Below are 26,323 nucleotides of genomic sequence, written 5' to 3'. Positions count from 1 at the left end.
CTTTCACAGATGAAGGGATCCATTTTGTATTTTGTCTCCAAAGCTGCAAATGCAAGCAGAGGGACTATTTCTCCCTTGTAATGCAGGCGGTAAGTTTTGATCCTTCCCATGTACTAATAAAAAAGTAAACAATGACACATCCCAGCTGCATAACACACAGAACACATTTCTCCGTTTGCTTCATTTCCAGATGCAATTAACTTAATGGATCTCAACTAATCACACTGTTAGATAAGCTTTCAGGATTGAGTGACATGGCACCACAACAACTCTTATCCATTAAATCAACAAAATCATTTAATATTTCTGTTAGTTGCAAGAGTGGGTTGAGGAACTGTGAGAAAGTGCCATCTTTCTTGCATGGTATGCCCCCACTTTTTGCTGAATTGCTGACTGTACTTTGACTGAGTGTGCCCTGGGCTCCTGCCAATCAGGTGCCCAGGACCTATGTTCCTTCCCTAAAACCTAAAACCCAAATTGGCAAACCCTGGCCACATGTCAGCCCCTGGTAAATAGTACCCTAGGTACCCAAGGCCTTGTGACCAGGGAAGGCCTCTAGGGGCTGCAGCACTAGTTGTGCCACCCTTAGAGGCCCTGTACCCTAACACAAACACACTGCCCTTGCAGGCTGAGTGTCTGGGTACAAGACAAAACACAGAGTTGACATGGCACGCCATGCCCACAACCTACACTGCCCTGGCATACATCAGCCACCCCTCAAGATGGGTGCCCTATGCCAGTGGTGTGGGCACAGGAGCATGAGCCCTGTGCGCCTACAGTACCCAGGTCCATTCCTGGGCACTGTAAGTGCAGTGCTGCCATTTAAGAGTATATGGTGCTGGGAGCCCATCAAACACGAACTCCACAGCACCATAATGGCAACACTGAAGACTGAGAAGTTTGGTATCAAACTTCTCAGCACATTAAGCCCGCACTGATGCCAGTGTGGGATTTAATGTCCAAAGCACTACAGAGGGCACCTTAGAGAGGCCCCCTGAAACTTAACCTACAATCCACGTCTTGTCTGAGAGGCTGCCTAGGCTGCCACACAGCAGACATGTTGCTGGACCCCTGGGTGGAGAGCCCCCGCTCTCCTGGGCCTGCAACAATGCACATCCTGGGCAAGGTGCTAGGTCTCCTCCCCCAGGATGGGCAGGGGGAAGCTTCAAAGCATGCTACCTTTGTGAGCTTCTCCAGGCCACTTGCTGTACTCAGCAACTGGCCCCCACTGGTTCTGACCCCCACTCTGGCGGGAGGACTGGCCGAAAACCCCAAGTAAGGACAGGAGATGTGCAAGCCTCTGCCAACCCCACCCCTCAGGTGGGAGAGGCGAGGTGAAGCACATCTCCGGGCTCTCGCCATCTTGAAGATGGGAAGCCCTGCCCAATCAGGACTAGGCTACTGCCCCCCTCCCACAGGAGAGTGGCAGGATAGGTGGTGTACCCACCCCAGGGCAGGGACCCATTGGTCCCTGCCCTTTACCTACCTGTAACGCCCCTAAATCTAGTATTTAGGGGCACCCTGAACCTTCCTTCCTCAGATTCCAGATTCCGAAAAAGCAAAGAACAAGAAGAAAGAAGACCTGCCGTGCAACTGCTAAGAAGAAGAAGACCCCAACTGCTTTGGCCCCAGCCCTACCGACCTGTCAACCCTCGAACCTGCTAAATCCTGGCACCTCCTGTGGCCAGCAACCTCACAAACCCTGGAGTACCTGGCTACCTTGTGACTCTGAGCATCTGGGACTCCCATGAGCAGTGGCTTTGCTCAAAGCAAGTTTCTAACCCCTGGCATCAGCCCGGAACCGCGAACCCTGCACACTCTGCACCCACCAAGCCTGACCTGTGCCGGAGTGGACAAAGACCCCGAGGACATCCCCCCGGCGACTGTGAGCCCGAATCCGGCACCCAAGGACGTCTCCTCGACGGTCCTGATGACGCCTGCAGCCTCAGAACCAGGGACCCCCCCAACCGCGATCAACAGAGGGTAAGATTTCCCGACATCAAAAGGCACCCCTGAACCCGGCGCCCTGCGACCCCCTGTGCCTGACTCCTGGGTACCTACCTATCCTCCAACTACCCAACTTACCTTTCGAAGTGGTGGTGGCATCCGAAGAATCTTCGTCCCCGAGCTTGCAGCCTTTGTTCGTCCTTGAGCTTTCCCACTGAAATCTATTGAGTAGCCCGAAGGCTCAAAAGTACCCTGCACCCAGCCGCCTGAGTGGCCCTGGCAGTGCAACTTCTACTCCTACCTACTTCCCCATTTGCCCTGAGTAAGTGACCAGGAGCCCAGCTCCCACCGCCGCATGGCCTGCTAGTCAGCAGCCACCAACCAAGGCCCCCCTGCCTCCCATAGGATAACATTGGGCCAAACTCACTCTGCACCCGGCCGCCCCAGCGCCGCTGAGGGTGTAACAACTGTACCAACCTGACCCTGGGAGACCCATGAGTCTATGCCCAGAACCTTAACTCTGCCAGTCGAGTACTTACCCTAAAGCTGATAACTCACTTTTCTTCCAGAGGGTAACATCGACTGGCTACTTCTGAAATTTCTTCTAAGTGTGGAGTTTCTAAACTTTAAAATGTTCACCTAAAATCAACCGAGTAACGAAAACGGAAATACTCACCTGCTATTAGAAGAGATTCCAGTGCTGGATCTTGGTGCCCAGCACTGACCCTAAAAGTTCTTACAACCATACTTACCACTAACTCAATTTTCTCCCATAGGAAACCATTGAATGTTTTTCTGTGAAATTTCTACTAAGTGTCGATTTTTGCAAACTACAAATATTCTTTAAAAATCGTACCAACTGTGAAAACATAATTACTTACCTGTTTTAGATAGATGCCCCAGCACTGAGCCCAGGAGCCCAGCACTGGATTGCAAAAGTAACGAGAACATACTTTAACCGTTACTTGAATTTTCTCCCATAGGAAACCATTGACTGATTTTCTATGAAATTTCTTCTAAGTGTCGATTTTGCAAACTTATAAATATTCCTTAAAAATCGCCTGTGTAACTTAAACGCAGTTTCTCAACTGCTTACAGGTGGTACACTAGTGCTGGATCCAGGATCCAACACTGACCTAGAAAAAGTAACCATAACCCCACTTACCTGCTAAGTGAATTTCCTTCCATAGGATAACATTGGTCATTTGATCAGAAAAAGTTTCTAAGTGTCAACTTTTAAAATAGCAAAATAGTGTTTCAAAATCACAACAGTAACTTAACCAAATTTACTCACTTGTTTCCAAGAACTGTCCCAGGACTGAATCTAGGATCCAGTCCTGGAGTTAGAAAAGTAATCCTGAAAGTAATTAATTGCATATAACTTAAAGTTCCCATTGAGCTCAATGTATTATTGTGTTTGAAATTGTGTTGCCTATTGCAACAACCTGTAACTATTACCTACAAAAGACAATTGCATATTGCAAAAGTATTTAACTAAAGCATCTCATTCTGAGAAAGTATATTTTGATACCTATTGTTGGTTCTAAAATAAAACAACCATATATTTTTTATATAAACCATTGGCCTAGAGTTCAGTTCTTGAGTGTGTACAACAAATGCTTTACACTGTCCTCTGATACTGCCTTACTGCTCGACCAAGCTACCACTTTAGAGAGTAAGGTTATATCTAACTTTAACCACTGCCAAACCTCTGGGGACTGTGGACTCTGTACACACTGTACCTATTTGGGAACAGTATATACAGAGCCACTTTCTCACAGGAACAAAATCTGTCCAACTTCCCTTAACTCCCGACAGATTAAAGGAATGTTTACATGTGGAGCATGGACGAGGCTAGCTGAATCTTTGGTTTAATTATTGCTGGCAGTTCTTAAGTATTACTTTGATGTTTCTAGATGGTGATGAAAAATTAGTTGCTATGGTAATTCCATTATTATCTACATTAGTGATATATCAAGACCATGATATATGTCTGATGTATATTCAAGGATTACTTTGGATTTGTATTTAACACTGCCTTGGCAACACACATTTCTTTTGCAAACCAGGGAGAGAGACGGTAAACTGCAAATCTGTTTCGTGCTGGAATGCTTGACTGCTAAGGCTATAATCTGATTGGAAAAAAATGAGAGAGCTATCTGCTTATAAATATCAACACCACCTGCGAATGATATTGTCATATTGGTTATATGTTTGGTAAAGATCCTGTTCACTTGGCTTATATTGATTCAATCTGAGCATTTATTTAGCACTTCACTCTGTGATAACATAATATCGCCTGAAAGGAAAATAGTGCCCGATACTGAGTTTTGAGATGGAGTACCTTGTTCTCCAAACGATTGGTCTGCCCACTCAATTATGGGTCCGGCTGTGTCCCCACCCCACTGACTCCACTATCATTTAATTTCATTTAATAAGCTTTATTCGACATATAATCATAAATGTATGCATCAAAATATTCTATCATTACATAAAAACCCAATTCCTAAGGTGCGATTGATACATATGTCGACTTTTGGTAAAGCTAGACATTTAAAAACGCCATGTATAATAAAAAGGATTAAAAATCAAGCACATTTCTACGTTGAGAGTGTTACGCACATTTCTAAGCTGAGAGGTCACAAGAGTAACTTCTTCTTGTAGACCTAAAGGCTCAAAGAGACCAGATAACAAGTAACTAGAAATAATTGCAGAACTAGATCAGTGTATGCAGTTGAACATGTGAATTTTATGATGGCATTAATTTTGACCTTAATGCCCACGCCCACCCAAGATATTTTGCAACAGCTATTAGGATGGTAGATGATGTGCTTGTGCGTATGATCCTTTCGGCTTCCGCACTTCTGCGTGTGCCTAGCAGCTTACATAGAGGTCTCAGCCAAACCCGACGGGGAATTGCATAGGCTGGACAGGCAAAAAGCATGTGTGCTACTGTTTCTTTGTAGGCCGGGCAGATGGGGCACTTATTGTCAGTTGGATTAGACCACCTTGACTTGAAAGATCTTAAGGATAGCGAGCCCACCCTCAACTGGAAATACAATTTCCTTTCTAGTGGTTTTGCTATAATGTCCCAGTATGGTTTGAGGTACGTAATGTGTTTGAATTCTAGAAATTTACCAGTCAGTGTGGCTGATTCACTATGTCTGAAGGTGTTAAAAGTGATCCTTTCCCAGTATTTTTCCTTCAGATACTTTTTAGAAGGAAAACTAGCCGTGGACGGATCATCCCAGAGCATTTTCAAACCAAGGTCAACCAAGATGTCTCTAACACCCCGGAGCCATCTAATCTTATGGAAACTATCTGATTTGATTATATCCATAAAACCTGTGGCATAGACTTTTAATTCTGGTGTTGTTCATAGCCTGCGCCAGTATAATACTGGGCGCAATTTTACGATGTCTGATAAAAACTTTCTTCCAAGATCGTAGTGTAGCGGGCACAATGGTGTGCTTTGGGGAAGATTGGTGATGCTACGTAGAAACCTCTTTTCGGACACAGTAAGTTCCATCGTGCTCTCAAACCCCCATAGCTCAGCACCATAGAGTGATGAGCTGACCACTTTCATGTCATAAACCTGGAGCACTGGTCTAATGGGTTTAGTAAGTGACTTTTTGTGCTCCAGGTGTAACACTCCCACCAGATGCTGGTGCTTAAATGTTGCCAGATCAATTTGCTAGTTCCACTTTAGGTTGCTCTGTATGTGTACCCCCAGATATGTGAATGCTCCTACCTGTTCCAATGGACGATTATTCCTGAATATACTGCCTTTAAAGGCTCTATGCGGGTTAATGGCCATAAATTTAGTCTTCGACACATTGACTTCGAGACCATGAACAGAGCAAAATTTTCAAAAATTAATAGGGCTCGCTGTAGCCCGCTCAGGGTCTTCGAAATTATCAATGTGTCGTCGGCGAACATCAGGATTGGTATTTTAACACCTGCTAGAATCGGGGCATCAGTATTCACGGGTGCCATGCAATCAACTATTCCATTAATGAACAGGGAAAATAAGGTGGGAGCCATGGCGCACCCCTGGCGTACCCTTCGTTCTATTGGGAACGGGCTGCTGACCATGCCCTGGGTGCCCCAACGGATTTTGGCATAGTTGTTCTCATGCAGTCTCAATATGAGTGTAAGGAGTTCTTTAGACAACCCCATTTCCTGCAACTTCACCCACAAACAGGAGCGGGGAACGAGATCAAATGCAGACTTTAAATCTACAATGGCAGCATATATACTGCCTTTGCCCAGGACCACTGTTTTCCACAATAATAATATAAACCGGAACACCTGGTCAATGGTGCTGGTATAGGCCCTGAACCCAGCCTGCAGGGGCTACAGTATGCTATGTTCATCTATCCAATCGTTGATCTTGTTAAGAATCATTCTGCCCACAATTTTTTGTAGTGCATCGATCAAACTAATGGGTCGATAATTACCCGGTAATGATTTGTCTCCTTTTTTATACACAGGAATAATTTCGGCTCCTTTCCAGGAGTCCGGTACAGGGGCACCTTGGGCAACTGCATTGGCAACTATGGCGATATATATTCCCAATCTTTTTTTATCATATTTACAAACATCAGCGGGGATGCCATTGGGGCCAGGCGCTCTCCCGCCTGTTACTGCATCGAGAGCTAGCACCACATCATTAGTGTTAAAAACGTCTTCTGTATAGAGTGCGTGACTGGGGTCAGAAATATTGTTCACTAGCTGGTTTTGCTTGTATTGTGGTTTGAAATGTTTGACCCAATCTTCCTTCATGGTTTTGGGGTTGTTCAGGTTGACCCCCACGGTCCCATTTTAAGATGCTCCAGAACAGTTTGCTATTGTTCCGGAAGCTGGACTCTTTGTGGTCCTGCCAGCGTTTCTCGTCCCAGGAGTATTTGGCTTTGTACATGGCACTCTTATATGCCTGCTTGGCTGTCCGTACCAACACGAGGTCTCCATCTTTTATCACCTGCCCAAGTAGCACTCTTGCCTGTCTACATTCTTTGTTGTACCAGCTGCAGAGCTTCTGACCTAGTGGTTTCTTTGGCTTACAATGCTTAACAAAGTAGGCGCTTAGGTGCTTGAAGAAGATTTCGTGGGACTGACGAGCTCCATTGGGACATTGGTGGACAGAATGTTTCCTAGCTCTATTAGGGCACTGTCGACGTCATTGGAAAAACTATCCAGGGTCTCGGGACTTTCTGCTAGTCTTTCCCATTTAAGACGTCTCATGTCATTGGTGGGAACTATGTCATTAGGATGCAGTTCGACCTCACCCCCGTGCATTCGCTTGTGCTTCCATCATCTGAAGGATGCACACTGGGGGGTATGGTCACTTTCTGGGCAGTCTCTAACATCCATGTCAATTATTGTGTGCTAAAACTTTAGGTTTATAAGGATATAGTCTATCCTACTCTTACTATATCCATTGTTGAACGTATTTGCCCCCAGCCTGTCTTGTCGCGTCCTGCCATTTAATGCCCTAAGCCCATGCTCTAGGCAAATGGAGTTTGTCTGGACAACTATCTCCGACCACTTTTTTACAGGATCAAGTTCCAATTTCGGAATTTCCCACTGGGTGTCTTCTTCGGTAGAGAGTTGCCATTCTCCCTTTACAAGTGGTTCGAAGGTTGAATTTAAATCACCTGCAACCATGGCATTGGTGTCCAATGAATTTGCCTCGAGGAGTTCGTCCAAAGCCGCTAAAACTTGGGATTTTCCTCTTCTAGTTCCCCTCACATAAATATTATAGACATCAACGCTCTCAAGCGGGTTTATTTTAGCCTTAGTCCCTGTATGTCATTGCTTTTTGAGGAGAGCTCCTTTATGCTAACATCCAGGCCTTGGCGAACCCATATGGTCAATCCTCCTGATGGCCGACCTTTTGCTCCTTTTATTGCCGGTATGTGATAGTTTAAATAACCTACACACAATGTTCCATTATATCATTGAACATTGGCTAGCGGTGTGGTGTATGCTCGATAGGGCATGTGACTCCACTAATGAGATTTGCATGGGCTTAATCTGGCCCACTAGCTGAGGAGACGGTGGGTTTGCCATTTGTATGGACTTGGTAGATCTGTTAAAGCAATTGGAGTCCCTGACTGTCTAGCTGCCCCTGGGGGCTATCGCGTTACCAGTACTTCCAGATACATAGCATGAGGTTACTGGACCTTTTGGCTGCACTGGAGTTTTTTGACTATGCTCGTACTGACTCACTAACTCAGTTGGAAATGAAGGGACATTTTCAATGGACTTGGCAGTGCTACTGTTACCGATGGAATTCATGTCTGTGTGCCTACCCTTAGAGACTGTTGGATAACCAACACAACCATGATGCAGACCAGGCTCCCCTAACAGTCAATCAATACCTTCTAGTGTGGAACTACCCATCCTACCTATATGTGGCTGCCCCAAATGATTGCTGGTCGAGGTTACCGTCGGGGACCTCCTTAATTGGATAGATGAGTGGTCAGGGGAACTAGTTTGGAATTCAAGGACAAATAGATTTTCGGACAGCTCCTCACTCTGCATGGTTAGTTCTATGCAGTCCAGATGGATGAAGGGGGAGGTGAGTCTGCGTGCCTTAGTAATAGCTTCTCTGATCACTGAACGACATCCCCTTACGTGCCGTATCCAGTGGATTGCCTTGTTGGTTAACAACTCCACACTTTCTGAGCTTTTACTATGATCCAACTTTGGGACATTCACCATATAAATTCTATGGCTATTATATGCTTTGGTAATACTCTGGTCCCACCTCCCTTCTTGTGTACTGTATTGGTTGTTTGTGCGTGCAGGTGTATTAATGTTAGTACTCCTATTAATGCTCCTGCCGAGCAATGGGCGCCCATTCGGTATTTCTGTGTTGCAAGGCCTGGAAGCAATGCAAGTAAGAGGGGGTGCATTGTTTGTGCTAGGACACGATGATGAGGATGTTGGGGACGTTTTCCGCTTAGACACCTCGCTGAACGATAGAGTAGCTTTCTTCTGGCTACCAGCTGGCTGCGGGGCAATAATTTTTGCCTGGGCAGGTACTTGACTTGGTGGTGGGTTGATAACTCCATTAGATACACGGTTTAATTTGGGGGAACCTCCTTCTGTCAAGAGCCCAACCACCACAGTCAGATTCTCTATCGTTAACCTCAAAGACCCAATTTCATCTCGGAGTGAGCATATCACTTTAAATATATCCTGCAGTTCCGATGTTTCATTGGCTACCGGCTCTGTAATGACACCTGGAATTGATACGGGGGGCTGCATAATTCCCTTCCCCTGGATATTTGACAATGTAGCATATCTATTAGAACAGGAAACTATGGGCTCAAGAATTTGGGAATGGTTGTCCTCTAGTTCTACTTGGCTAGGAGCGCTAACAGCGGAATCAACCTCCCTGGTTGTGTTTGGTCGACTCTTTCCCTTGATGTTGCGCCTTTTCTTGTGCGTAGTAAACATGGCTGGGATAGCTGGGCCGCTTACAGAACTAGCACACAAAGTTTGAACATTACCAGAGGGAGACTTGAGCCTATGCATATTCGGATTTGTGTCTGTTATTAAAATATCCTTGCATTCTTCAATTAGCATATCTATACGGTCCATTACACAGTTATTACCAGCCTGCTTGGTTACCTTCCTAGCCTTTTTCCTTTTAATGCTTCTACCCGCGTTCCCTCCCCCACCCCCTGCCACGTTCCATCAGCTTTTTTTCCCCGTAGAAGGGAGGGTGGTTTACAATTGTGAGGGTTGGCACTTCCACCTGTCCTAGTGCTAAATCAGTCCAAGTACAGATTTTAAGTTCTGGGTGACTGTGGAGTAAGCAAGGGGGATGGATGCACAGTACCTTTCAATCTGGGATTAGACTCTCGTAACGTTCCAGCACTAAAGGGCAGACGACAGGGGGGTGGCCCTGCCCTGCCTTTTCCTGGCGATGACGGGCTAGGACGGGCCCGCCCTTGGCCCGAGCTTTGCCCGGGCGCAGCCCGCGCGCGTACCGCACCGCGGGGTGGGGGGGTGGGGGGGGGGAGAGGCAGCACTTTATGTGCAGGATGGTCCGAGCGCCTCCCCCTCGTCAGCGGCAGCTGCAGTTGGCGCTGTGCACCCTGGGCTCGGTAGTCCACTGCTCAGGTCAGTTGGGAGTAAGACCTACAGTGGATTAACAGCGTGGATCGATTTGCTCCGGTTCACCAGGCACATCTTGTGCCAGGGAGCTTCATGCTTACACTCATGGGCTTTACCATTAACAAACTAGTGCATTGTGGCACCTGTAGTGCTAATGGTTCGATTGCAGTAAAAACGAGTAATGTATTTTGGGGTCTGTTTATATAATGCAGAACTAGCCTCAGGGGCAGCAGCGAGAAAGCAGCAGAGGGAGCAGGTCAGCATCTACGAGCCAGAATGTGCAGGTCACAGGAGCACAAGCTGCTGTATAGATGATCTCAGGAGCAGTAGCACCAGTTGCATTGGCTACCGGTAGAAGCAGAAAGTCAGACCGCACATAAATGTGTATTCAGCTCACAGGGCGCATATGTCTCCACTCCACCCAGGAGCCCGTCCTAGACTTCTCTCACTCCTTTAATTCCCTTTGCTGGGTTCCCATTTAGTCTCACGTAACTTCACAGCTTGCCTTTATATAGTGCCTGGTGTTGCATGCAGCCTTGTGATTTGAAACGTTATAAGTGACAGCTGCTGATACTGCCTGTGTGTGCTACTTCCATCCACTTCAGGAGAACGGTAAGCCAAGTCATCCAGAAAGGTGAACAGATCTCTGCCGAAGACACATTAACCTCTGGAGCTTAACTACTGTTTCAGTGAATGTTTATTTCATACTTCGTGATGCAGAGAGGATGATATTAGCCAAGATTCTTGCCTGTAAAGGTATACTTGTTTGGCCTGCAAATTGTAGAATAAAATATATATTATTTGAAAAGAAACACTCTCAGACACTGCAACCATGCCTATTTCAAGGTGGAATACTCTGCTATACCAGTTTCCATTGATTTAAAGCTAAAAATAAATGATTACAAGTAAAATAAAGTGCCGCAATACTGCCACAAAATGTCCATTTTTTCTGCTGCAAAATTTCATTTTTGTTCAGTAAAATTTGTAAATCTATGCCGCAGAATCCTGGGGGTCTGAATAGGAGCACTAAAACTATCGTGACTGAAGCAGAATCACAGGGCCCATGTCACCGCCCTTTGTACATGATACATGATACATGTTCCTGTCAGAAGGCGGACTGGAGGGCAGCTAATAATCAGGCACATTTTAACTTTCTGTCACACACAGACGAAAACAACCAGAAAAAGAGAATTCTGCCTTTCATCCAAAAAAAGACCTGTGCGGGGCCCAGTGCTGGAGAGCGATTTAAAAAATCGTCCTGGGAATACATTGATCAGATGGCCTAGTGTCCTTTTTAGCAGTCAGTTAGAGCAATCTGAGCCTAGCCAGCATAAATGCTGAAGTTGGCCCCAATAATCACAATCCTCCGAATGCTGGTATTAATCAATGTTAAATGCAGGAACAGAACGACTTAAAAAATATATATATCTACTCTAATAATTGTTATACGGTAAAATACTCCTTATATCATGGCTGACTTCATTTGAACTTAGCTTAGAGTTATATGTGTGAAAAAGTTTCGATCTTATGAGATCCGCTTTCCCATTCGGGGTCCAGATCATCGTAGCCCACATACGTGGACTTTGATTGGTGGTATTCAAGCAAAACAAGCCTCGACAATGCTTATAGGTCTAGATTGAAACTGAAGTGTCTTGTTAGTCAATCAACTCATTATACATTCTCTCTGTCACTGATCCTTGCACTCACGCATGCCTTCATTCACCCACCTACTCATTCTTGTATTTACCCATGCACACATCCACAATAAATCAAACAAACAAGCTTAACAAGCACATGTAAGATAAATTAAAAAAATACAAGAAAAAAACAAGAAATTTTGCCAAAGCCTAAACGTTGCAAGCATATGCTGCATGACGCCACAATGGAATGTCATTGTGCATGGTGTATTATTTTTTGAAAGTTCCAACATGGTCTCCACATTTAAAAGTATGTGTTTGCCTTTTTTGGAATTGTAAAATAAGGACACACTATGCACAGTATGTTTCTAAAACGGCCACTCAGTAAACATGGCACCAGACAGTCATCTTGGAATTATATTTTGCACAGAATTTCATTGTTCAAAATGGCTGACATGTTGCTCCAAAACGTAAAATGGTAAAACAGCAACACATTAAGGACAAAACCGATCCCATGCGGGATGTAATGTACTGAAATGAGCAGCAAGCCAGCAGCCCAATAGCACAGACTAGGGAGGTGCCACGCACTGTAAAAAAAAAAAGTAAATTTAAACAGGGAGAAGGAAACAAAAGAAAGAATATTTATAATAGGAGAAAATGGTAAACTAAAGTAATGGAGCATCAGCCCTGGCACTGAAGTGCATTCATTTTCAGTGGGGTGTGAAAATGCGATCAGGCAAAATGCAGTCACTCATAGGGTAATGATGTCAATGGCTGAACATGGTTAACTTATTTCCCCATGCTGTGTGCTACCATGGGTGAGAGCAGAATGTCAAAGACACTAGAACAGCCCAATGACAATAAGGGCATTTGTGTATGTACATATATGTGTATGTGACTGTTTTTATTATAAGAGCCTTGCAAATATATAAAGCTGCGTGGCCAGACCTAAAAAGTACTTTAATATGCACAAAATGAATACTAAGCATACAATTACAAATCAGATCAAAATTACAGTTGGCAAAATAATGTACAACCCAATCTAAACGGGCAGTGGTGTAACATAGTTCTCGTGGCTCCTACGGTGCGGGGGAGGACCCCAAGCTCCAGAGGCCCCCCTCAGTACAGTACGCTGACCAGAGAGCTCCTGATTGAGTCCAGAGGGGGACCCCTCCATGTACCTTGCAAGGAGCCCCCTCAAGTTTCATTACGCCACTGCAAGAGGGTCTAACAAGGGTAATATCAGTGTACATTTACCACCCTCCTTGTTTCTCAGAGGGGTAGCTAACATCAAAATCCTTGCGTATCATGGTAATCTGTGAAATTCCTTGACCCTAACATGGGATCTGTAAGATTCCATTAATCAAACAGAGTTATAACCTTTACCATTGGCTTGTAATATAACCAACCCAGGCATACATGTGCTTTAGCAAGTGCAAAAAGTTCAATAACAGCACTCTTTTTCAGTGCAACCACACACTGTCTGCCAAATCAAAAGCTTGTGGAGACGAAGATTGACATGAGGGCAGAGTCTAAGCTACTCTCTTAGTACTACTTCTGAAAGTTTTTTTCTGGTAATAGATGCAGTGTCTAGCTAGACCGAAAAATATGATGGAATATCTTAGTACACTCCTAAGTAAAATGCCAAACGCAAATTCTAATACATGGGTACTCACAAACATTTCCGCAAGGGCCACAAAGTTTGGTCTGTGATGTGACCGAGGGCTGCATCGATGCTAGCAGGGCAGCAATCAGGGGGCAGGGAGTGGGGGGGGGGGGTGTCTTTTGGTGCAAGATGACTTTGAAAATAAAGGTGTTAATAAGGTGCAGGACAACCTAGTTAGTTCCTTTCTTTAACTTCAATTAACCTTTAAATAAAGGTTTGCCTGTATATTTAACAGCTTGTTAATGATAGTTCTGAGTCGAGTGAAGAGCAGCCCAGTGCTGCTGTTGATCAAGGGGCCGCATGTAAAGGTCAGGAGGGTGCATGAGGCCCCCGGGCCGTACTTTGAGTATCACTGTTCTAAGACAATATGTGTACCTCAAGAAATGAACAGCAATTTTGTAACAAGATGTTCATGCTCGGTATGTGTTGATGCATAATGCCAGCAAAGTATTTTACTCAGTACTTAATTTGAAACAAAATAAGTGGCAGGATCCTCATCAGGAGGCCGCTGCAGCGTCGTCAATGACAGAACCAACATAACTACTAATCATCACACTCCTAGTGTGACAGTTCAGACTATTCCAGGACCCGAAAGCTATAAGAATGGCTTTAGCGACAGGTTTTAGTCAACTCTAATGTATACTGAATTAATAAACAACTGTTGGTGTCTTCATCTCTGAATTAGACAAATTGCACCACCATGTGGTTGAATGTCATAAGTGGCAGTGTTAACAATTAAGTACCAGTGCTGAGCAGCAGAAACCACGGCTCAAATTAAGCACTGGTTTTACTCTCTGCCGACATTTAGATGGCACAATCACAACTACAATACAGTTAGGAAACTCAATGGTAAGTGCTCAGTTATTCATACATACAAGTCATTGGTAGATCATGGAATTTGCCTAGGATATGTGCTATACTAACCTTTGAAGTTGGCTCAAGACTGCTTCTCTGGGCTGGTGTGTAGTAGGCTAGGTCTGGCAAGGACCAGGGTGCGATTCACTACATTGGTTGCTGGACCAGACTGGGGTTTGAATTAGATTTCTAGATTGGAACTGGCTTTAAGCAGGACTGACCTAAGCTATTGATTGGAGTTGGCACTTGGTATAGGGGAAGCAGGAGGACTAAATATAGTGTTCCATGGAAAACCACTACGATGCCAGGGTGGCCTCAAACACTCCATATAAATATTACACTCAACAGCTTGTGAGATATCTGGATTGTCGCACTGACAAAGGATGGTGTACCCAGTTCTGTGATTTGTATCCTACTATTTTATTGCAATGATTCTTTATGTGGCTTCACAAGTGGGACAACATGACAGAAAGGGCAAGACAAGTGTGAACAAACAAGAAACGATAGCAGCAAGTAGCAGATGATCGCTGGCAGAAAATCACTAGTATGTGAGCCATTTCAAGAGCAGATGAACATCGTCAATCAAATTTTACAATATATAACAAAAACTAGACTAGCCTGGACTTTCGAACAGAACAACTACACTTAATGTAGAACGGAGAAGGTTATCACTGCCAAGTAAGCACAAAATAGAGGAAAGAGGGACTTGGGAACGTATTTACTATAAAATGTGCTCTATGTCCTGTAATCCCTAATTCTACTGCCTTGCAACTTACTCATTCTAATGCTTGCAATGTATGTATGTGGTGGTAATGCCTTTGAAGAGAGTCATATACAACAGAAAAAGATGAGCTTCAGCAAGGATTCCACACTTCTATTTCATATGTGCATTACAACACAAAAGGAGCAGAGGGATATATATTCTGCTGATGCCGACGGGACATGTTCTGCTCCTGCTGCAAACACAGTTTCCTAACCCTCTTTTCATAATACATCTGAACATTATGAGATGCATTTTCCCTAGATGAGATGATGAAAATACTGAGGATTTTCAGCAACCTCATGTATAATGTTGGTTTGGAAAGCAACAAACATTTCACCTTCCTACACTTCTAGGAACTGTCTGACCAACTAAATGGTAGTCAACAACTATTTTAGCAAAACGATGTGATGCAAAAGGTACACAAATATGTGGAGCAAAAATGATAGAACAACTTTGCTCTAAACTCACAGGTAAATGGGTGCTATGAATCCACACGCATTCACATCTTTTTCATCTGTTTTCTACCTTCTTGCTCAGTCAGCCTTTACTCATGCATCATAGCCATCCAACTCAGTGCACATCAGGGATCAAACAGCATGAAGTAGGTCAACAGATCAGACATCATGCCGGAAAGTAAGTAATGCAGCTCTAGAAACATTGTTTGTTGACACTATGAATCAATGTCAGCATGGTGGCAGTTTACTTACAGGTGAGAGAGCGCGCTGACGTCAGTGAAGATTCCTTCTGGGAGGCTTGAGATGTCATTGCCATGGAGAGACCTGCAGAGATGCAATGCATGTGTGATCAGTAACAGGCTACACAACAACATTTTATATGATCACATTCTAGGAAAAGAGAAATTTAGATTATAAATGATTTTAACGCCTGTGTCACCCAGCTATTTTTCACATTGTAATGCACCCCCTTGCGCCATGTATGAGATGAAGGTGGTCTTTCAGTTGGTGGCGGATGCAGGGACGATGCCCTGTTGGCCAACCTCACAGTTCCCTCACTCCACTCAAAGGCTGAGGAATGATAAAATCTCTGAGAATGAAAGGCTCAGTTAGCTTCATGAGTGGAAAACCCTGCCCTGACAGCCCCTCTGACACTGGGCCACCAGATCACAGAAACGTTCAGAGAGACTGTCATTCATGTTGCTTGCATTGCATGGCTGGCTCTGGCTGAGCAAACTCAAAATGGCCCCCATGTGCAGAGAGTCGACTCCTTACACAACAGGCCATTGAGTTTTTCGTTTTCCGAAACAAACCCTCGATTTAGGGGTTTGTTTCTGCAAAAAGAAAACAAGCCTCAAGGGTGACCCAAAAACATGGCGAACCTCTTGCATGAAGATCTCTACCAAGCCGCCATAGATCTTTAAGTATTGTGTGTGGTCCCACGCCAGGGAAGTGGCTGACCTGTGGGTTGTAGGGCCAACCACCAAGGTCCTAATGACAGTCGAGGTCCCAACTTGAACCATTTTGTTTTCTGTAAAAGTTGATTTGGCTAAAAAAATTGTTAAATACCACAATATGACAGAAGTTCAGTATATGTAATAATGGACACATAAATAGTGCCCTAATTAAGGTGGGTGGGGGTAGGAGTGGACAGAAGGGAAATCTCAATGCAGCTCAGCGGTAAAGTACATCTATTAATGCCATTCTACAGCAAGGGGTGTGAGGGCAGAGTGCAGACTTAAGGGTTTCAGGTGATTTTCTCCCCCTACATAAAGCGGGATATGGATGCTAAAAAGGAAACAAGGGCAGACAGGATGCTGAGGGTGTTGCCCTCCAGAGGAGATGTGCTCTAGCTTATTGGTCCAGACAGCAGAGCAGGGCAAAAGAAGATTTGTTTTGACTGGTTACTTTCAATTGTGTCCCAAACGAGCTAAAATAGATGGTATGGAATGCGCCCAGTGTAACATCCTGCGACTCCGTTTAAATCAAGCATTTCCATTCATTACTTTTCACTGACTGCGAAAGGGGCATTTGAGATGATTCAACCATCATTTTATTATCATTGTATATTTCACTGTTGCCTCTGCTGGGTAGGCGGGTCACAGAATGGGGTGGGGCCTGGCCATCCTGGGCTTCAGGGAGGAGGAGTGATGGGCACTGCTAAGTGCGCATGTCGGTTTAGCCGACCGTCTTAGGACACCCTAACCGACATGCGCACTGAGACAGGCCCTCCAGACCAATCCCAGCGTCTTTCTCATGATGGGTAATAGCATTCCCAGCATGAGAGCATCGTCAGTATTAGCATCTGGGGGTTTGCGCAGTGTGCACTAGCGGAGGATTGGGAGAGGAGCAAGACAGGGGACACAAAGTGGTAAATAAAATAAATAAATCTTTGTGCTCATATTTCTGTACTCCCCCCTGCACTGCCGCCCTCCCATGTCGCATTGGGAGTGGCCGCCACTGGAAAAAAGGGTTGAGTTGCAAACATTTTCTTAGAGGTTTGAGAGCATGAATTCACGAGCATGTTTGCCCATCTGTGATCATGTTTGTGTTCCATCCTGCATACATTGCATCACCCAAAACACTCCAGAGAGTATCTGATGTTCCACTCTTCAACATTTCTTATCATTAGAATCACACAATAGAACTGTTGAAAGTATGTCCCGGTTCTATTATTAGATGCCTCTTTCTAACATTTAAAATTTGCATAAAAAAAAATGTTTTTCATTTTCTCTCTGTAATGTGGTGCGAACACAAGAAGCAGCTGCATACATAGTTACAGCAAATGAAACAGGAGACCTGAGAGAGATGACTCTTTAATGCCAAAAAAGAGAATTGAAATTTCTGAAATAGGGCAAAAAAGAGAAGGTGGAGAAATCTATTGAAACTTTATAATGCAGCACATTTTTTTTATATTTGATTTCAGAGTCCGAACTACTCAATGGCACTTTAGCTACCTTTTTTGGAATGCCTCACCCACGCATTCAATTTCTAAAGTAATATTTTGTCTACCAATTTTACCTGTCCTCCTATAAATCTGAGCGTCACATATGCAAGCCTATTTACAGACAGGAAATAAAAGCAGTTTGTATTTTCGAATAGAGTTATGTGACATGAATCGTTTAGTGGAAGAAACAGAGTCATTAGTCGCCTACTGTTAGCAAACTAGAGATGTCTGTTACACCTATTAGCACCTGATGCATTGCTTGATCCAGTATTTGGACAAAATATCGAGTCAAAAATATTGAGTCACACAAATATTGAGTTTTTAATATTGTGATACATAAATATCATGATGCAGGAATATCGTTTAAAAAATATCCAATTTTTAAGGCAAGTAATATCATGTACAAAAATATAGTTGTAAAAATATTGGTTTTTAATTATCTTTATGTATTTAAGTTTCTATTTTCATTGTATATGTTATAAATTGTTTGTATAATTAGTGTTAATATTTTTAAATATAGCTTGTAATTTTTAGATATTTTTTAAATCAATTTAATTGTAATTTATAGTTTCGTAGCTGGTAGTGAGGTTTGTAGAGGTACAGGGTGGGAAGTTCATTAATTATACCTAAATATTACTTAATTATGAATTCTTATTAATTATTTAATTGATAAATAATTATGTAAATTGTGTTATTAATATACTTGTTTAGCTAGATTTTAGGTGTGGGGTGGTTGGATTTTTAGGGGTAAAGGGTGGGAAGATAATTAATTATAATTAATTAGTAATTAAGAAATGCGTTACTTACCTGTAACTGCAGTTATCCAGTATTGGTATCTTTCATAGATTCACATGCCTGAATCATTCCCCGTCATCGGGATGGGAGTCCCCGGTACATAAGTAAAGTAATGTCCCACTAGACAGAGAGAGAGATACGCCTAAGGCCTCACATTAGTAACATATCTAGGTCCTTTTGTAATAAGGACCAAACTCTTAGAGAGCAACCAATCAGCTAGCACCACCTTCTGGAACCTTCCTGGAAGGAACTCGAATCCCTCAGATTTTCGTAAGCACAGTGCTCTATAGAGGTGTCACTGAGAGTACTAGGTGAGCCCTTCCAGGGGAGGCGGGTGGGTTGCATGTGAATCTATGAAAGATACCAATACTGGATAACTGCAGTTACAGGTAAGTAACGCATTTCTTATCCAGTATCTTTCATACATTCACATGCCTGAATCAGACTAGAAAGCAATGATAAGCACATTTCGGTTTGTACAGAATTCACAACTTCACCAGATAATAAACATATCAATGTGAAAATGGAAAGCAATACATTGCAATTATGGCAAACATCATAGAAATAACGAAGAAATGTGCGTATAAAAATAATAGAAAGGTTGGTGGGAAGGAAGGAAGGCTCACCTCTATCGAAATAGATGACGTAACACCGCCTGTCCCACTGCAGCATCCTTCATCAGTTCCGTATCCAAGCAGTAATGCTTGGTAAATGTATGCGGCGTCTTCCATGTTGCCGCTCTGCAGATGTCTGTGATAGGCACACCTGCAAAAAGTGCCATAGAAGTAGAAACTGCCCTAGTGGAATGGGCATGAATTCCCGATTGCAAGGGTTGGCTAGCTTGCTGGTGATAGAAGACAATAGCACCAGAGATCCATCTGGAAATACTTTGTTTAGTAAGTGGAAAACCTTTCCTAGGTAAACTGTAAGCCACAAAGAGTTGGTTGGACTTGCGGAATGCTTTTGTCCTGTCAAGGTAGAATTTGAGGCAGCGTTTCAGATCTAATGAATGTAGAGCTCTTTCAGCTGCTGTCTGAGGATTCGGAAAGAAGGTCCTTAAGACGATAGGTTCATTAAGGTGAAAGTCCGACAGGACTTTGGGTACAAACTTTGGATTAGTCCGAAGTACTACCCTATCATTTTTTAATTGAAGAAAAGGATCTTGTATTGTGAATGCATGAAGCTCACTTACTCGTCTTGCGGATGCAAGGGCTAGAAGAAGTGCTGTCTTCCAGGAGAGGAACTTGAGTTCAGCTCTGTGTATTGGTTCAAAAGGATGTTTCATAAGTTGGGCAAGGACTGTGTTGAGTTGCCATGTTGGAGGTGGGGACTTTACGGGAGGGAAAGTCCGAAATAGGCCTTTGAGAAATTGTTTTATCAGTCTATTTGACCAAAGAGAAGGTCCTGTAGAAGATCTCCTGAAGCGGGATATTGCTGCCAGGTGAATTTTAATGGAGGCGTGAGCGAGACCTGAAGTTGCCAGATGGAGAAGGCAAGGCAATATTTCTTCTGGAGAGTAAGTGAGGGGATGTACCTTCGCAGCTCTACACCAGATGCAGAATCTTTTCCATTTGAAGGAATAAGTCCTGTTTGTACTGTCAACTCGAGCCTGAGCTAGAACTGCTCTGCAGTCTGAAGGAATGTTTAGAGCATGAAACTCTTGGAACTCAGGATCCAGGCCGATAATTTGAGAGATGCTGGATCCGGATGTTGGACTTGCTATCGATCGATTGTGAGGAGAGATGGAAATGGCTTCAACGGAATTGGCATTTGCAGGGAGAAAAGATGGAGCTCCGTGAACCAATGTTGGCGAGGCCATGCTGGAGCTATTAGGATTAGTGTGCAGGGCTCTGCCTTCATGTTCCTGAGGACCCTGGGAATCAGGGGAATCGGTGGAAAGGCGTAGGCAAATACGTCGAACCATGCTATTGAAAATGCATTCCCCAGAGATCCCCGTTGGGGATGCCAACGTGTGAAGTGTTGGCATTTGGCGCTGTGCTGGGTGGCAAACAGATCCAACAGAGGTGTGCCCCATTGAGAGAATATGCTGTTGAGAGTGTGCTGTTCAATTCCCACTCGTGGCATGTTGTCTGCAGCCTGCTTAGTGAATCTGCCAATACATTGTCTTTTCCTGGAACACAATCAACCAGGTCCAGATTTTTTGAGATTCGCGAGAGAGTGGTAGTGAACGAGTTCCTCCCTGCTTGTTCACATAGTGCATCGTCGTAGTATTGTCTGTCCTGACGAGCACTAGAGAACCTATGATCCTGGGTAAGAACGCCAGGAGGGCTAGGTAAACTGCTCTCAGCTCCAGGAGGATTATGTGTAGTTTCCGTTCGGAAGATGACCATCTTTCGCTGAACTGAAGCTCTTGGAGGAAGAGATGCATCCGTTGTTATCACTTGGGGAGAGGCTGGAGTTAAGAACGGTAGGCCTCGAGAGAGATTCTGTGGAAGGGTCCACCAGTGAAGAGCAACGACCATCTGAGGGGTCACCTGTATGATGTCGTCGAAGGATCCGTCGACTTGAACCTATTGAGTGGAGAGAGACTCCTGGAGAGGACACATACGGAGGCGACAAAGGAGGGATTTGAATAAGTGCACTGAAAGAGACTTTCTTTTCCTTATGCGCTCTGCTAAATGTAGAAGTTTTTGTTGTCGCTCCTGTGACGGGAAAGTTTTTATCTGGTCCGTATCCAGGACAGCTCTCAGAAATGTTATTCGTAGGGAAGGCTGTAGGACTGATTTTTCTGGGTTGAGGGTGAGACCCAATTGTTTGAAAAGACGTAGACAGGCTCTGGAAGATCTCCTCACGCTGTCGAGAGAGGGTGCCTTGACGAGCCAGTTGTCAAGATAAGGAAAGACTTGGTGATGTTGCTGTCTGAGGTATGCAGCCACTGGAGAGAGACATTTTGTGAAGATGCGTGGGGCTGACTTGAGTCCGAAGGGCAGGACCTGGAACTGGTAATGCCTGTCAGCCACATTGAATCTCAGAAACTTTCTGTGCCTTCTGTGGATAGGGATATGAAAGTAGGCATCTTGGAGATCCAAGGATACCATGTAGTCATTCACATTGAGAAGTTGCAGGACTTCTTTAATGGTGACCTTGAGAAATGATTGTTTCTTTAAGAATTTGTTTAGACTTCTCAAATCTAGTATTGGTCTCCATTTCTTCTCCTTTTTGCGTACTAAGAAGAACCGGGAGTAAAAACCTTTTCCTCTTTGACGAATAGGAATCCGTTCTATAGCTCCTTTCTGGATCATTGATGATATTTCCAGGAGTAAAAGGTGTAAATGCTTGTGAACCATAGACTGAGGAGGTGTTTGTGGAGGAGTTTGTACAAACTCCAGCGAGTGTCCAAATTGTACTAGTTGGAGAACCCAACGGTCTGTTGTTATGTGTTTCCAATTCTGTAGAAAGTGGGATATTTTTTTTCCTACTTTGGAAGGCGGAGAGGAAATGGAGATTGGCGGTAGAGAGAAGTCATTGGCGTCGGGTGGAATCCTTCTGTCGTCCGGCCTTTCCGCGAAAGGAAGACTTGTTGTACGAAGTCTGCGTCTGTTGCCTCTGTTGAAATTGTGGCCTATATTGTTGGTTGGAGGAGGAGTAGGAAGACCTATATTGCTGTTAACCTCCTCTGTTGGAATATTGCCCTCTACCCCTTGAGCCTCGAAAAGGGCTGCTTTTATATTGAAGGGTACCCAAAGCCCTGGCTGTGTCTGTATCCTTCTTGATTCCTTGAAAGGCTTCATCAATATGAGTGCCAAAGAGGAGTTGACCATAATAGGGCATGTCCAGAATTTTGGTCTGGATTTCAGGCCGGAATGTTGTTGCCTTAAACCAACCCTGGCGTCGTAGGACCGCCGCCCCTGCCAGTTGGCGGAAACCAGTAGATGCGATGTCCATCGCACAATCGATAATTTCTGAAGCTGATCTTTCGCCCTTTAATAATATTTTCTTTGCCTCCTCTTTAGACTCTTGCGGCGGGGTCTCTAGTAGGGTGCAATGTTGGACCACATCTGCCTGTTGGAGCGCTCCAGTAACGCTACAGAATTAGATGCTCGCACCGTTAACGATGACATGGAAAAAAATGCTTTCCAATATTGTCTCGGCATCTGCCCTCTTTATCTCGAGGAACTGAAAGTGGGGCCGAAGGGTTTTTTGACCTTCGCTGAGCCACCTGAGTAATTACTGAATCAGGCTTGGGATGGCCGATAAGGCAGGCTGGAGCGTTGTCTGGAGCTCTATACTTTTTGTCAAGTCTTGGCAACACTGGGGGAACCGTAGAAGGATTTTGCATTATTTTGATGCCTTGATCCCAGATGTAATCTATGATAGGCATAGATCGTACTGATTTCTTGAAAGGTTCCTTGAAGTCGTATACGAAACAGTCCTGTTGGTGAGAAGGCATAGGAAGTTGGAAACGCTGTGCTGCTCTCTCCAGGAGATTATGGAAGCCTCCAATATTTTCAGGAGGCGAGTCCGCTTGAGAAGGCAAAGGTGTTGCTGGAAGAGGGATAATGTAGTCGCCCCACTCGTCATGATGTGATTGAGTGTCTTGAATTTCCCCTTCCTCTTATTGTTCCTCCTCCTCATCATCCGTAGAGGGGGGAGGTGGCACAGGTACATCAATGGTAAGAGGCGGTGGAGGTGGTGGTGGAACTTGCGCCCTCGGAGGCGGAGAGAGAATTGGAGCAGGAGACTGAGCAGAGGTAGGGAACCTCTTTTTGTAGTCCAAAATCATAAATTGGAGGTCAGAGACCAGGGATTAAAGAAGGCAAACCATCTGTGGCTGTTGATGATGGCTTTCATCCTGATAATAAGCCTGTTCATCCATATCTTGTTCGTCATAGTCAGAATCCTCCTGGTAGTTGACATTAAGTTCAGAGGGACTTCTTGCAGCCCTGAACATGCTGTCCTCGTCCGAATCCTCATCCTCGTTCAAAAGATGAGATGGAGGTAATGGTTGAACCCTGCTGGGTGATGTAAGGGAAGGCGTTAGCCTTTGCTTTGCAAATTTCTTTTGAAAATATGTACTTTCCACCTTTGATTTAGGTGTCGTCGACGAAGCCGTCGTCGGTATAGTCGTCGTCGACGAAGAATCATCCATGGACACAATTGGTGCTGGCGGCGATGAGGCTCTCGTCGACGATGTCGTCGATGACAATGTCGCTGTCGTCGACGATGGTAGAATCGTCGACGGTACACTCTTCGCCGACGTGCGTATCATCGACGACGAACCACTCATCGCTGTGCTCGTCGTCGAACTAGTCGACGCTGTCTTCGACGTCGGCTACGATTTTTTGATCTTAATCGTCGACGACAAAGGGATATGTGCCATCGACAATGACATCGTCGTCGACGACGAGATGGATGCCGACGAGGCTGAGATTGTAGAAACTGTTGTCGTCGATGAGGTTACTCCTATAGCTGTACAAGGAGATCTTGTCGTCGTCAAGGCCACTGTCGGCGAGATGGTAGTCGACGGGGTTGAAGAAGGTTTTTTAAAAGTGTGTATCACCCTCGGTGGAGAAGTCAGAGGGCTAGAAGCTGGTTTCTGTGAACCCTGAAGGGAAGGAGACTCCCTGGTTGGTAAATCCTTATGTTTTGAAGCCTCCGAAGACTTTTTCTGTGTCTTCTTTTGAGGGTGCTGTGAAGAAGGACCTGGAGAGACATCTCTGGGCCTTTTTTGGGGAGTTTTAGAGGATATTGATGAGCTCTTACTCTCCTCAAAGGACAAGGGGTCTTCTTTGTCCTTAAGTCTCTGCAGCTAAGTTAAAAGCCTTCCTTCACGGTCTTTAAGTGTCTTAGTAGAAAAGGTACGACCTACCTTGCAGGCTTTAGGTGAATGGTCCGGATAAAGACAGTAGAGGCAGTCCTTATGCTGGTCGTCGACATGCAACCTCTTCTTGTTGCAGGTACCACAGGGCCTAAAAAGGCCTTTCTTAGGAGTGTCTGACATGAAGACAGATGAGACTTCACTCAGACAAAGATAATCTTGAAGAAAAAAATCACTTGAATCCAAGAAACAAGGAAAACCTGAGCAGAGCTCAGTGGAGACTCCCTTAGCACGACGTGCAGTAGAAAATCTGAGGGACTAGAGCTCCTTCCAGGAATGTTCCAGAGGGTGGTGATATCTGATTGGCTGCTCTCTAAGAGTTTGGTCCTTATTACAAAAGGACCTAGATATGTTACGAATGTGAGGCCTTAGGTATATCTCTCTCTATGTCTAGTGGGACATTACTTTACTTATGTACCGGGGACTTCCATCCCGATGACAGGGAATGATTCAGGCATGTGAATCTATGAAAGATACCCTAATACTGGATAAGTATTGATTATTTAATTGAAAATTAGCTATGTAAATTGTGTCATTCATATATTTTTAACGTTATATTTTAGGTGTGGATTGTTGGGTTTGTAGGGGTAAAGGGTGGGACGTAAATTAAGTATAATTCATTAATAATTAATTAATTACTTTTTTATTGTTTGATTGATAATTATGTAAATTGTGTAAATATCATATCTTTTAAGTTACATTTTAGGTGTGGACTGTTTAGTTTGTAGTGGAATAGGGTGGCATGTCTAATTAAGAAATCATTAATTATTAATTTTTACTGACATTTAATTTATTGATACTTTTGTAAATTATTTAATAATTCAATTTGTTATGTTATATATTAGGTTTGTTTTGTTATGTTTGTAGGAAAATATGGTGGTAAGTTACTCAATTAATAATACATTACAAATGATTTATTCATTTATTAATAATTATTTTATTTATTACTTAATATGTTAATTGTGGCATACTTTTTTATTTCAATTACAATTTAATTGTTGGCTGTTATGTTTGTAGAAATAGAGAGTGTCATTTCGATCAAATTAATACTATTTGTTTTAATTGATCATAATGATTAAAATTGTAATAATTATGTAATTTGTTTTATTTATATTTAAACTTAGACATATCATTTTTATTTTAAGAATTTTATATTTTTGGTTAATTAACAGAGTGGTTCAAATATGTTATTTGTTTGAAGTGAACTATTCTCTCTCTATCGCTTTACAGAGTAGAGTGGGAATAGTACATTTTACCCCTCTGGAGTCCAATGCTTTCCCTACTGTTGCACAGACTGGAGTGAGTATAGTAGATTTTACACCTCTGGTGTCGAACGCTTTACCTACTGTTACATAGACTGGTGTAGGAATAGTAAATACCCCTCCGGTGTCCAGCTCCTATTTTATTGTTGCACAGACTGGAGTGGGAATAGTACTTTTTACCCCTCTGGTGTCCAACGCTTTCCCTACTGTTGCACTGTTGCACAGACGAGAGTGGAAATAGTACAATTTACCACTTCGGAGCCTAACCCTTTCCCTACTGTTGCACACATTAGAGTGGGAATAGTAAATTTTACCTCTTCGGTGTCCAACGCATTCCGTACTGTGGCACAGACTGGTGTGGGAAATACTAATTTTTATCCCTCTGGTGTACAACGCTTTCCCTACTGTTGCATAGACTGGAGTAGAAATAGTAAACTTTACCCCTCCGGAGTCCTTTGCTTTCCCTACTGTTGCACAGACTAGAGTGGGAATAGTAGATTTTACCACTTTGGAGTCCAATGCTTTCCC

At 43.8% G+C, this 26,323-nt stretch overlaps 1 protein-coding gene across 1 annotated transcript in view; it reads right to left on the bottom strand.

Moving 5' to 3' along the window:
• Positions 1 to 26,323, bottom strand: part of SLIT1 (slit guidance ligand 1) — a 789,534-nt gene that overhangs the window by 156,206 nt on the left and 607,005 nt on the right. Inside the window, exon 25 of the mRNA XM_085606416.1 lies at positions 15,706 to 15,777. Within this exon, the coding sequence (XP_085462542.1) occupies positions 15,706 to 15,777 (72 nt within the window). The remainder of the gene's footprint in view (positions 1 to 15,705; positions 15,778 to 26,323) is intronic.

The sequence above is a fragment of the Triturus cristatus genome, chromosome 1_2 (assembly GCF_964204655.1).
Source record: "Triturus cristatus chromosome 1_2, aTriCri1.1, whole genome shotgun sequence".
NCBI lineage: Eukaryota > Metazoa > Chordata > Amphibia > Caudata > Salamandridae > Triturus > Triturus cristatus.
This window is presented reverse-complemented; position numbering and strand designations above follow the sequence as displayed.